General features: G+C 71.3%; 2 protein-coding genes across 2 annotated transcripts; one reads left to right on the top strand and one right to left on the bottom strand.

Annotated features, from left to right (window-relative positions):
• Positions 1-594: 594 nt before the first annotated feature.
• ZBTB12 (zinc finger and BTB domain containing 12) lies at positions 595-3,309 on the bottom strand. The gene has a single exon (XM_082500581.1). It carries the CDS (start codon positions 3,243-3,245, stop codon positions 2,043-2,045), a length of 1,203 nt encoding a protein of 400 aa, XP_082356707.1. The 5' UTR covers positions 3,246-3,309; the 3' UTR covers positions 595-2,042.
• Positions 3,310-4,580: 1,271 nt separating this feature from the next.
• Positions 4,581-10,757, top strand: LOC309684712 (complement C2-like; the record flags this gene model as incomplete). Its single annotated transcript, XM_082500580.1, has 12 exons — positions 4,581-4,829; positions 5,807-5,957; positions 6,347-6,520; positions 7,108-7,203; positions 7,314-7,546; positions 7,961-8,099; positions 8,184-8,330; positions 8,414-8,503; positions 9,489-9,709; positions 9,841-9,952; positions 10,468-10,603; positions 10,681-10,757. Coding segments are annotated over 12 exons (1,825 nt in total), but the record flags the coding sequence as incomplete, so codon positions are not given.
• Between the last annotated feature and the right edge of the window lie 645 nt (positions 10,758-11,402).

The following is an 11,402-nucleotide window of genomic DNA, read 5'->3' on the forward strand; positions in this document are numbered from 1 at the left end:
CCTCCCCCCCCCCCCCCCCCGCCTCGTTTTTCGCCCTGACCCCCCCAATCCATTCCCCCCCCCCCCCCCCCAATCCGCCCCCCGCCCCCCGCCCCCACCCCCACCTCGCCGCTTCCCGCCGCCTCCATCGCCGCCCGCTCGGCCCCAGCGCGCGCGGGCGCGCCGCCTCTGACGTCACGGCGCAGGGGGCGCGGGGCGGGGCGAAAACGCTAGGGGGCGGGGCTCGCTCTTAAAGGCACCGCCCCCCCATCGCATTGTCTGCGCTCCCCGCGGCGTGGGGGGAATCAAAATCACCAAAATCACCATTTTTTGCCTTTTTTTTTTTCTTTCTTTATTACAAAAAGTCTCTAAAAGCGGCGGGGGGGGGGGGAGGGGGGTGTGTGGTGGTGTCCCCCCGTCCGTCCCCCCCCCCAAAAAGGCCACCCAGGCGTCCTGTTCCCCCCTCCTCCCCCCCATTCTACCCCCCCCCACCCCCCCAAGGGCCGACCCAGGCCTCCCCCCCCTCCCCCAACTCCCAACCCCTCCCCCCACCCCCAAAAGGGGGGCCTCGACCCCCTCCCCCAATCCCCCCCTCCCCCCCTCCTTCCCCGAGAACCCCCACCCCCCCATCTCCCCCTCCCCCCCATCACTACGAGCTAAAGGGGTCCCCGTGACCCCCCGTGACCTTTCCTACGCGCGACGGGGGGACCCCGATCCGGGGGGGGGGACACACCCCCGTTCCCATGGGGGGGGTCCGTCCGGGGTGGAGGAGACCCCCCTCATCCATGGGGGGATCCCCCCACCCGGGACCCCCAAACCCACCGCCCATGGGGGACCTGGGTGTCCACGGGGGGGTCCGTACCCCCATCCACGGGTGGAGAAGACCCCCCACCCCCATCCATGGGGGGACACAGGTGCCCGGGACCCCCAAACCCATTTTCCAGGGGGGACCCAGACATCCGGGCCCCCCAAATCCATGGCCCATGGGGGGACGGGGGGGTCCATGCTGTGATCCTCCTCCATGGGGTGACCCGGGCCTCTGGGACCCCAAACCCATCGTCCACGGGGGGACACAGGTGTCCGGGACCCCCAAATCCATGGTGGCACCCCGACGCCCCGAGAGGGCTCCGTGCCTGTCCTCCTCCACCAGGTGACCCACGCGCCCGCCACCCCCGACCCCATCGTCCGTGGGGGGACACAGGTCCGGGACCCCCAAATCCATGGTCCACGGAGGGACCCTCATGGCCAGGGAGGGGTCCGCGTCACGGTCCTCATCCGTGGGGTGACTCAGGTACCCGGGGGGTCCCCGTTCTCTGCCGTGGGGTGACCCAGGCGTCCAGAACCCCAAATCCATGGAGATACCCCAGTGTCCAGGGGGGCTCCACGCCACGGTCCTCCTCCATGGGGGGACACAGGTGTCCGGGGGGGGTCCACGTGCCCCTCCACGGGGTGACCCAGGAGTCCGGGACCCCCAAACCCATCACCTGTGGGGGGAACCCGGTGTCTGGGACCCCCAAATCCGTGGTCCGTGGGGGGACGTGGGTGTCTGGGGGAGTCCATGCTGTGATCCTCCTCCACGGGGTGACCCAAGTGTCCGGGGGGGTCCACGTCCTCCTCCATGGGGTGACCCGGGCGTCTGGGACCCCAAACCCATTGTCCATGGGGGGACCCTGATGTCCGGGGGGGGTCTGTGCCACGGGCCTCCTCCGTGGGGTGACCCAGGTGTCCGGGACCCCAAACCCATCGTCCACGGGGGGACAGAGGTGTCCAGGGGTGGGTTCTCCATCCTCATCCGCGGGGTGACCCGGGCGTCTGGGACCCCCAAGCCCACCGTCCATGGGGGGACACAGGTGGCCGGGACCCCCAAATCCGTGGTCCGTGGGGGGAACGCTGACGGCCGGAGAGGGCCTCCGTGCACGTTCCTCCTCCAGCGGGTGACCCCCGCGCCCGCTGCCCCCAAACCCGTCGCCCGCCGCATCCCGGAGGCGGACCCCCGCATCCAGACCCCCCTCTGTGGGCCCCCGTCCCCCCGCCGCCCCCCCGCCCCCCCCCGGCGGTTGCCCTCAGCGCACCAAGACGTTGATCTCGGCCACGCTGGCCTCCAGCACGTTCTCGGCGGTGGTCTTGCCGTGCTGCTCCTTGAGGTGGCGGCGGATGGCGGGTTTGTGGGCGAAGCGGACGTCGCAGTAGGAGCAGCGGTAGGGCCGCTCGCCGCTGTGCAGGTTCATGTGGTCGTGGAGGGTGGACTTCTGGGTGAAGCTCTTGCCGCAGACGCCGCAGCCGTGCGACTTGACGCCGCGGTGGACGTTCATGTGGCGGTTGAGGTTGCTGCTGTGGTTGAACTGCTTCCCGCAGCGGGGGCACATGAAGACGAAGTGCTGCGCCCGCATGTGGAACACCAACTTCTCCACCCCCTGGAAGCCCTCCCCGCACTTCCCGCACCGCGCCGGGGCCGGCGACGCCGCCGATGACGTGGCCGGCGACGATGACGACGGCACCGATGGCAGCGGCGGCAGCGGCGGCGGCGGCGGCGCGGTGGCTCCTCCCGGTTCCTCCCCCGCCCCCACCCCGCCGCCGCCGCCGCCGCCGCCGGGGAAGATGAGGACCCCTTCGCCTTCGGCGTCCTCGGCCAGGCTGTAGCACGCCTTGACCACACCCAAGGGCGGGGCGCGGTGGGGCTCGGGCGGGGCGGCCACGCCCTCCGGCCACGCCCGCGGGCCCCGCCCCCGCCGCCGCCCCGCCGGCTCCACCTTAACGATGCAGACGTCCGGCGCGGCGTCCTCCTCCTCCTCCTCCTCCTCCTCCTCCTCGGGCTTGGGGGGCGGCGGGGGGGGCGGCGGGGGGTCGAGGGGCGCCTGGGGGGGCCCGGCGGGGGGCGGGGCCTGGATGAAGCGGGCCAGAGCCCCCCGGCAGCGCTCCACCACGTGCTCCATCTGCAGGTAGCTGGCGGCGGTGAGGTAGTTGACCAGGTCGCGGCCGGCGAACTCCAGGGCGCCCGTGTAGCAGGAGAGCAGCAGGTCGGCCAGCACGCGGGCGCTGTGGGCCAGCGAGACCCGCAGCTCGGCCGCCGGGTTGAGGAGGAACTGGTCGCGGAGGAACGGGGAGCAGGCGGCCAGGATGACGCGGTGGCCCCGGAAGCGCAGGCTCCGCGCCACGATGGTGACGTCGCAGAAGCGCTCCTCCGCCCGCAGCCGGTTCATGCTCCGCAGGGCGGCCGCCTCGTGGCCCGGCAGCTGGAAACGCAGCACCTCGGCGCAGGACGACATGGCGGCGGGGGGGCGGGGGGGCTGGGAGCACTGGGAGGGGGTAATGGGGGGACTGGGAGGGACTGGGAGCACTGGGAGGGGGTAATGGGGGGACTGGAGGGGCTGGGAGCACTGGGAGGGGGCGCTGGGGGGACTGGGAGGGACTGGGAGTGCTGCGAGGGGGGACTGGGGGGACTGGGAGGGACTGGGAGCACTGGGAGGGGGCGCTGGGGGGACTGGGAGCACTGGGAGCACTGGGAGGGGGGACTGGGGGGACTGGGAGGGACTGGGAGCACTGCGAGGGGGGACTGGGGGGACTGGGAGGGACTGGTTGGAGGTAATGGGGGGACTGGGAGGGACTTGGAGGGACTGGGAGTGAGTACTGGGAGGGACTGGAAGCACTGGGAGTACTGAGGAGGGGTACTGGGAGCACTGGGAGGGGTTAGTGGGGGGACTGGGAGGGACTGGGAGCACTGGGAGGGGGTACTGGGGTTACTGGGAGGGACTGGTTGGAGGTAATGGGGGGACTGGGGGGGGACTTGGAGGGACTGGGAGTGGGTACTGGGAGGGACTGGGAGTACTGAGGAGGGGGTACTGGGAGCACTGGGAGGGGTTAGTGGGGGGACTGTGAGGGACTGGGAGGGGCTACTGGGAGCACTGGGAGGGGTTACTGGGGGGACTAGGAGGGGTTACTGGGAGCACTGGGAGCAATGGGGAGGGGCACTGGGAGCACTGGGAGGGGCGCTGAGGGGACTGGGAGCGATGGGAGGGGGTACTGGGAGCACTGGGAGGGGCACTGGGGGGACTGGGAGCACTGGGAGCACTGGGGGGGTCACTGGGGGGAGCAAGAGTGGGAACTGGGGGGACTGGGAGCTCTGGGGAAGGTCACTGGGGGCACTGGGAGGGGTTACTGGGGAGACTGGGAGCGATGGGAGGGGTCACTGGGAGCACTGGGGGGGGCGCCGGGGTCACGTGGCTCCACCTGGGGAGACAAGGCCGCGCTGACGTCACCGCGCGCGCCCCCCCCCCCGCCGCCGCCGCCGCCGCCGCCGCCCCCCCCCATTGGCCCGCGCGGGGCCCCCCCGCGCCCCCATTGGTCCCGGCGGGACGGGCCCCCATTGGGCCCCCCCCGCGCCCCTATTGGCCACCCCACACCGCCCCCCCGCCCCCCCCTCCCTCCGCGCGCGCCGTTACCGCCTCGAGCGCCGCCGGGCGCGCGGCCGCGCCGTTAAAGGGGCCGCGGCGGGGGAGGGGGCGCGGCGCGGGGCATTGTGGGATGCGGGGGGACACGGCCGGGAAAGGCGGGGGGGGGAAAGGGGGGGGGGGCGACCCCCTCCCCGCCTCCCCCGGGGCATTATGGGAGCGCGGCCCCGCCCCTTCCCCCTCGGCTCCTGCCTGACGTCATCGGTCCGCGACGGCGTGGGCGCCCCGCCGGTTCCCATGGCAACGCGCCGCCATGATTCGGCGGAGGAGCGGGAGGTGGTGCCGCGCGAATGGCTCCGCCCCCAGGGGGCGGGGCTGCGGGGGCTGAACCCGCAGGGGGCGCGGTTTGCTCTGGCTCCGCCCCATGCGCTGTTTCCCTGTTGGCTCCGCCTGGGGGGCGTGGTTTGCCCTGGCTCCGCCCCACACACGCCGATTCCCTGTTGGCTCCGCCCTCTCATAAGCGTTTATTGGCTCCGCCCCCTGTGGGCGGGGTTTTCCGGATGACCCCGCCACGTGGGGGTTTCCCACCTGGCTCCGCCCTGGGGGGCGGGGTTTCCCGTTAGCTCCGCCCCTTACATAGGTTTAAATCTTTTCTTCACGCCGTGGGCGGTTTTTTTCTGCCTCCGCCTACGTGGGCGGGGTTTTCCGGTTGACCCCGCCCCAATGACAGTCTTCCCAAGTGGCTCCACCCCCGGGGCGGGGTTTCTCACTTAGCTCCGCCCCTACGCATGTTCCTCTATTGGCTCCGCCCCTTACACGGGTTTTACCTTTGGCTCTGCCCCATGGGCGGGGTTCTCCGTTTGGTCCGCCCCGTGGGCGGGGCTTCCCGGGTGGCCCCGCCCCTCGCCTTTTCCTTGGGCCCCCCCGCGTCCCCCCCCACCCTCTGGCCATGCTCCCCCCGGCGCTGCTCACCCTCCTCCTCCTCTCCGGAGGGGGCTGCCCCACCCCCACCCCCTGCCCCCCCGCCCCCCGCTGCCCCCCGGGCACGTACCCCCACCCGCCCCCCCGCCACCGCCCCGGCCGCTGCCCCTCCCCGGGGGAAGAGACCCCCACCGTCTGCAAAGGTGAGAGCCGGGGACCCCCCGGGGGGGGGGGGGGGGGGAGAGACCCTCCCGGGTGATTGGGTCCCTTATAGGGTGGGGGGAGACCCCCCTGACTCCTGTGTCCCTTATGGGGGGGGTGTCAGGCCCCCCCCCGTGTCTCCTTTGGGGTTTGGGGAGAGACCCCCCCCGACTCCTGTGTCCCTTATGGGGGGGGCGGGAGGAGGACTGTGTCCCTTCGGGGTGGGGATTGGACAACCCCCCCCCCCCCCCCCCGTGTCCCTGACGGGCCCGTCCCCCCCAGAGGTGCTGTGCCCCGCCCCGCTGTCCCTCCCCCAGGGGGCGGTGTCCCCCCGAGGCTCCGCCCACCGCCCCGGCTCCGCCCTCTCCTTCTCGTGCGAGGAGGGGGCGGTGCTGCGGGGTCCGGCGCGGCGCATCTGCCGCCGCGGGGGGGTCTGGACCGGCACCAGCCCCGTCTGCGACGACGGCGGTGAGACACCGGGGGGAGGGGGTGGGCGGGAATCCCCGGAATCACCCCAAAATCCCGCGAATCACCCCCAAATCCACACAAATCACCCCAAAAATCCAGCCTAATCCGCCCAAATTACCTCAAAATCTATCCGAATCCACCCGAATCAGCCCCCAAATCCAACAAGTTATCCCCAAAATCCATCCAAACCCACCCAAATCTTCCCGGAATCCACTCAAATCACCCCAAAACACGCCCAAAGTCCACCCAAATCCACACAAATCACCCCAAAAATCCACCCAAATCAGCCCCAAATCCACCCAAATCAGCCCCAAAACCCCCCAAATCCTCCAAATCCCCCCCCGTCCCCCGCTGTCGGGGGTTCCCCCCATAACCCCCCCCCGTTCCAGAGGGGGACTGCCCCCCCGCCCCCGCCCCCGCCGGGGGGATGACGACGGGGCGGAGCCGGCGGCGGGGGGCGGTGGTGCGCGTGCACTGCGGGGCGGGGCTGACGCTGTTCGGCCCCGCCCACCGCCGTTGCCTGGAGACGGGACGCTGGTCCGGCCCAGAGCCCTCCTGCCGACGTAAGCGCGTGTCCCCGCCCTCTCACCGCGAGGCCACGCCCCCTCCCGCCTGACCACGCCCCTCCGAGCCCCCAGGGGCTCCCCCGGGTCCTACAAAGACCCCTCTGAGACGCCCAGTCCCCTCCCCCGACCCCCTGTGCCCCCCATGTCCCCCCCCCCGTGTCCCCCCCCAGGGTCACCGTGTTCCCCCTCCCCCCCCGAGTCCCTTTATCCGTCCAGGTCCCCCCAATGTCCCCATTCCCCCCCCACTGCCACCCCCCTGATGTCCCCCTGTGCCCCCCAGGTCCCCCCCATAGTCCCGTGTCCCCCCCAGGGCCCCCTCTGTCCCCACATGTCCCCTCTATATCCCTCTCATGTCCCCCCCGTGTCCCCCCAATGTCCCCCCCTGTCCCCCCCACCCCCCATGTCCCCCCCGGGGTCCCCCTTCATCCACCCCCATGTCCCCCCCCTCCTTCTGCAGCCCCCGCGCGTGTTCCCGTGTGTGTGTGTGTCCCCCGTGTCCCCATGTCCCCCCCATGTCCCCCCCGTGTCCCCCCCGTGTCCCCCCCATGTCCCCCCCCGTGTCCCCCCCGTGTCCCCCCCCGCAGACCCCTACGCCCACGACCTCCCTGAGGACGTCAGCGAAGGTTTCGGGGCGTCGCTCTCCTCCGTGCTGGAGCTGGTGGGCGCCCGTCCCCACAACGGTGGGTCTGGGGGGGACACGGGGGACACCCCGGTGTCCCGGGGGGGGACACACGACGATATGGGCCCCCCCGTGGGTGGGGGTGACGCATGGGGGGGGGGTCGTCCCCAGACTCGTCCGTGGGGCGGCGCATCGTGCTGAGCCCCGAAGGGTCCCTCCACCTCTACCTCCTCCTCGACGCCTCCGGCAGTGTCCGCTCCGAGAACTTCCACCTCTTCCAGGAGTGCGCGGCCACCATCGTGGACAGGGTGGGACATGGGGGGGACACGGCGGGGGGGGGACAGGGACAGGGAGGAAGGGGCTGGGACAAGGGCGGCACCGTGGGGGCACCGCAGTGGGGTGAGGTGGGACCGTGGGGGGACCATGGGGGGACCATGGGGGGATGAGGTGGGACCATGGGGACACAGTGGTGGGATTGGGTGGAACCGTGGAAGAACACGTTGGGATTGTGGTAGGGCCGTGGTGGGACCACGGTGGGGTGAGGTGGGACTGTAGGAGAACGTGTTGGGGTTGTGGTAGGGCCGTGGTGGGAGCGTGGTGGGCTGAGGTGGGACCATGGTGGAGCAGGGAAGAATGGGTGAGGACCACGGGGACACCACGGGGGGACCACGGGTGGGATCACGGTGGGACTGTGGAGGAACAGGTTTGGTGGACCACTGGGACACCACAGGGGGATGGTGGTGGGACCACGGAGGACTGGGCTTGGTGGGACCACGGGGTGAGCACGGCGGGACCTGTCCCCCCCGTCCCCACTGCAGCTCAGCAGCTTCGAGGTGGCCGTGAGCTTCGCCGTCGTGTCCTTCGCCAGCCGGGCCCGCGTCGTCGTCTCCACGGCCGAGGACGAGTCGGCCGACGCCGACGAGGTTCTCCGCCGCCTGGAGAACATGACCTTCGCTGGTAGGTCCCGGCTGGCCGAGGAGGGGACCTCCCCGGCGCGTGGGGAGGTGGCCGCGGTGGCCAGGACTCTCCGTCTCCCCACAGACCACGGCAACGCGACGGGCACCAACGTCCGTGGGGCGCTGATGGAGGTCTACCACATGATCCTCTTCCAGAAGGCGCGGGCGGCGCGGGTGGGCGACCCCGAGGGCTGGCGGGACGTCCGCCACGTCATCATCCTCCTGACGGACGGTGGGGACACGGCATGGGGGGGGCGGGGGGGACACGACGTGGGGGGGGGGGGCGTGGGGCGACCACCTCTCGCCGCCCCACAGGCAGGTTCAACGTCGGGGGCCACCCCCGGCTGGCGGTGGCCAAGATCGAGGACGTGCTGGAGATCAAGCCTGACCGGGAGGACTACCTGGGTGGGTGTCGCGGGGGGGACAGGGACCTCGGGGGGGCTTCGGGGACCTCGGGGGGGGCTTGGGGGACCTCCCGGGTGGTTTGGGGACCTCCCGGGTGGCTTTTGGGACCTCAAAGATGGTTTGGGGGACCTCTTGGGCGGTTTGGGGGCGTCAAAGATGGCATTAGGGGATCTTGAGGACGGTTTGAGAACTCCACGGGTGGGTTTGGGGACTTCAGGGGCGGTTTGGGGACTTCAGGGGCGGTTTGGGGACCTCGGGGGCGGTTTGGGGACCTCGGGGGTGGTTTGGGGCCATCCCACCCCCCGGGCCCCCCCGCAGGTCCCCACTGTCCCCCCCCGGTGTGCCCTTGGCCCCCTCTGCCCCCACCGCTGTTTGCTCTTGCGCCACTGCGGGGGTGGCCCCGATGGGCCCCTCCTGCCCGCGCGGTCACGGCCCCGTCCCCAGGGCCGGACCTTGTCCCCACCCCCGCGGGGACGGCTCCGGCCACCCCCGAGCCACGCTCTGGGGCACCCAACCCCCTCCAGGTGTCTCCAACCCCCCCCGAGGTGCCCTCAGGTCCACCCTGACACTCCAAACCCCATCGAGGTGCCCCAAGCCCGGTTCTAGGTGCCCCAAACCCGGTTCTAGGTGCCCCAAGCCCCATTCTAGGTGCCTCAAGACTCATTTTGGGTTCTCCAAAGCCACCTCAGATACCCTGAGCTGCCCCTGACCCCATTTTTGACACCCCGAGCCCCGTTCTAGGTGCCCCAAACCCGGTTCTAGGTGCCCCAATCCTGGTTCTAGGTGTCACAAGACTCATTTTGGGTTCTCCAAAGCCACCTCAGATACCCTGAGCTGCCCCCAACCCCATTTTTGACACCCCGAGCCCCGTTCTAGGTGCCCCAAACCCGGTTCTAGGTGCCCCAAGCCCCATTCTAGGTGCCCCAAGCCCCTCCCGTGCCCCCCTGACCCCCCCTCGTGGTGTGCGTGTGTCCCCCCCCCCCAGACATCTACGCCTTTGGGGTGGGGGCGCTGGAGGTGGACCTGGCAGAGCTGTCAGCGGTGGCCACGCAGCGGCGGGACGAGCCCCACGCCTTCAAGCTGGCGGACGGGGCGGCCCTGCGGCAAGCGCTGGAGGCGGCCCTGGTGGCCACCAACATGGGGGACCTCTGCGGCGTCATCGTCCCCGACGGAGCCCAGCGCCCCCCCTGGCACGTCGTCCTGAGGGTGAGACCCCCGGGGGGGGGACACCCAGGATTGTTTTTGGGGGGGTCCCACGTCCCACCATGGACTCAGGGGTGGGGGGGGGGTGTCCGGACCCCCCCTCACGCCATGTCCCCCCCCCCCCGGTGCCGCAGGTGGGGCGGCAGCAGCGCTGCGCGGGGTCTCTCCTGGGGGGGCGGTGGGTGCTGACGGCGGCTCACTGCTTCTGGGGGGGGCCCGAGCCCCACGCATGGACCGCCGACATCGGTACGGACCCCCAACCGCCCCCCAAAATCCCAACCCCTCCCAAACCCCTCCCAATGCCCCCCCCCAAAACACCCCAACCCACCCCCAAAAACCTCAAACCCCCCCAAAACCTTTTCAGACCCCCTAAACCGCCCCCCAAAACCCCCACCCCCCCAAAAACTTCAAAGTCCCCCAACCCCCCCCAAAAAAAACAACGCCCCCTCAACCCCCCACACCCCCTAAACTGCCCCCCAAAACCCCCAACCCCCCCCAAACTTCCCAACCCCCCCAAACCCCCTCAACCCCCCCAACCCCCCCAAAACCCCTTCAGCCACCCCAAATCCCCCCAACGCCCCCCCAACCCACCTCAACCCCCCCCAAACCCCCTCAACCCCTCCTCAAAGCCCCCCAAACCCCCCACATACCCCCTCATCCCCCCCAACCCTCCCCCATCTCCATGGGGGGTGCCCACACACAGCCCCCCCCCCCTCCGTGTGTGCGTGACACCCCCTTTTTGGGGGGTGGGGGGGTCCCAGGGGGGGGGTCCCACGTGCCCCTCCGCCGGTGGGTCCTCCACGAGGGGTTCTCCCCCCGCTCGGGGGTGTCGCGGGGGGTCCCCGAATCGTACGACTACGACGTGGCACTGGTGGAGCTGCGGAGCGAGGGGGGGGGGCGGGTGAGTCGGGGGGGGCGGGGGGGGGGTGGGGGGTGGTCCCAGGACCCCCCCTGACCCCCCCGACCCCCCCCAGGAGGGTGTGTGTCCCCTGCACCGAAGATGCCAATCGGGCCATGAGGACCCCCCCGGGGACCACCTGCCTGCAGCAGGGTGGGGGGGGCGGGGGGGGGTCTTGGGGGGCGGGTTGGGGGGAGTTGATGGGGTTGGGGGGATTTTGGGGGGGTTCGGGGGGGTTCGGGGGGACGGACTGGGGGGGCTGATGGAGTTCGGGGGCGTTGGGGGGTTTGGGGGGGGTTGAGGGGGGTTTGGGGGGGTTGGGGGGGGCTGAGGTTTTTGGGGGGCGGGTTGGGGGGAGTTGATGGGGTTGGGGGGATTTTGGGGGGGTTCGGGGGGTTTGAGGGGCGGGTTGGGGGTGTTGACGGGGTTTGGGGGGGTTTAAGGTGGTTTTGGTGGGGTGAGGGGGTTTTCGGGGGGTTGAGATTTTTTGGGGGGCGGGTTGGGGGGAGTTGGGGGGTCTTGGGGGGGGTCTGGGGTTTTCGGGGGCGGGTGGGGGGAGTTGATGGGGTTTGGGGGGTTTTGGGGGGGTTGGGGGGGCGGGGGGGCGGGTTGGGGGTTTTGGGGGGGTTTGAGGGGGTTTGGGGGGGAGTTGGGCTTGGGGGGGGGTTGGGGGTCTCGGGGGGGTTCGGGGGGCTGACGGTGCCCCCCCAGAGGCGGAGCTGTTGGGGGGTCCGCGGGTGGCGGCCGAGTTCGTGTCGGTGGAGCAGCGGAGAATGGGGGGTGACCGTCCGGAGCGGG

The sequence above is a fragment of the Vanellus vanellus genome, assembly GCF_965231255.1.
Source record: "Vanellus vanellus genome assembly, contig: HAP1_SCAFFOLD_2361, whole genome shotgun sequence".
NCBI classification, from domain to species: Eukaryota; Metazoa; Chordata; class Aves; order Charadriiformes; family Charadriidae; genus Vanellus; species Vanellus vanellus.

Coding starts and splice junctions, on each gene's coding strand:
- ZBTB12 (XM_082500581.1), bottom strand. CDS start 3,245: ATGTCGTCCTGCGCCGAGGTGCTGCGTTTCCAGCTGCCGGGCCACGAG.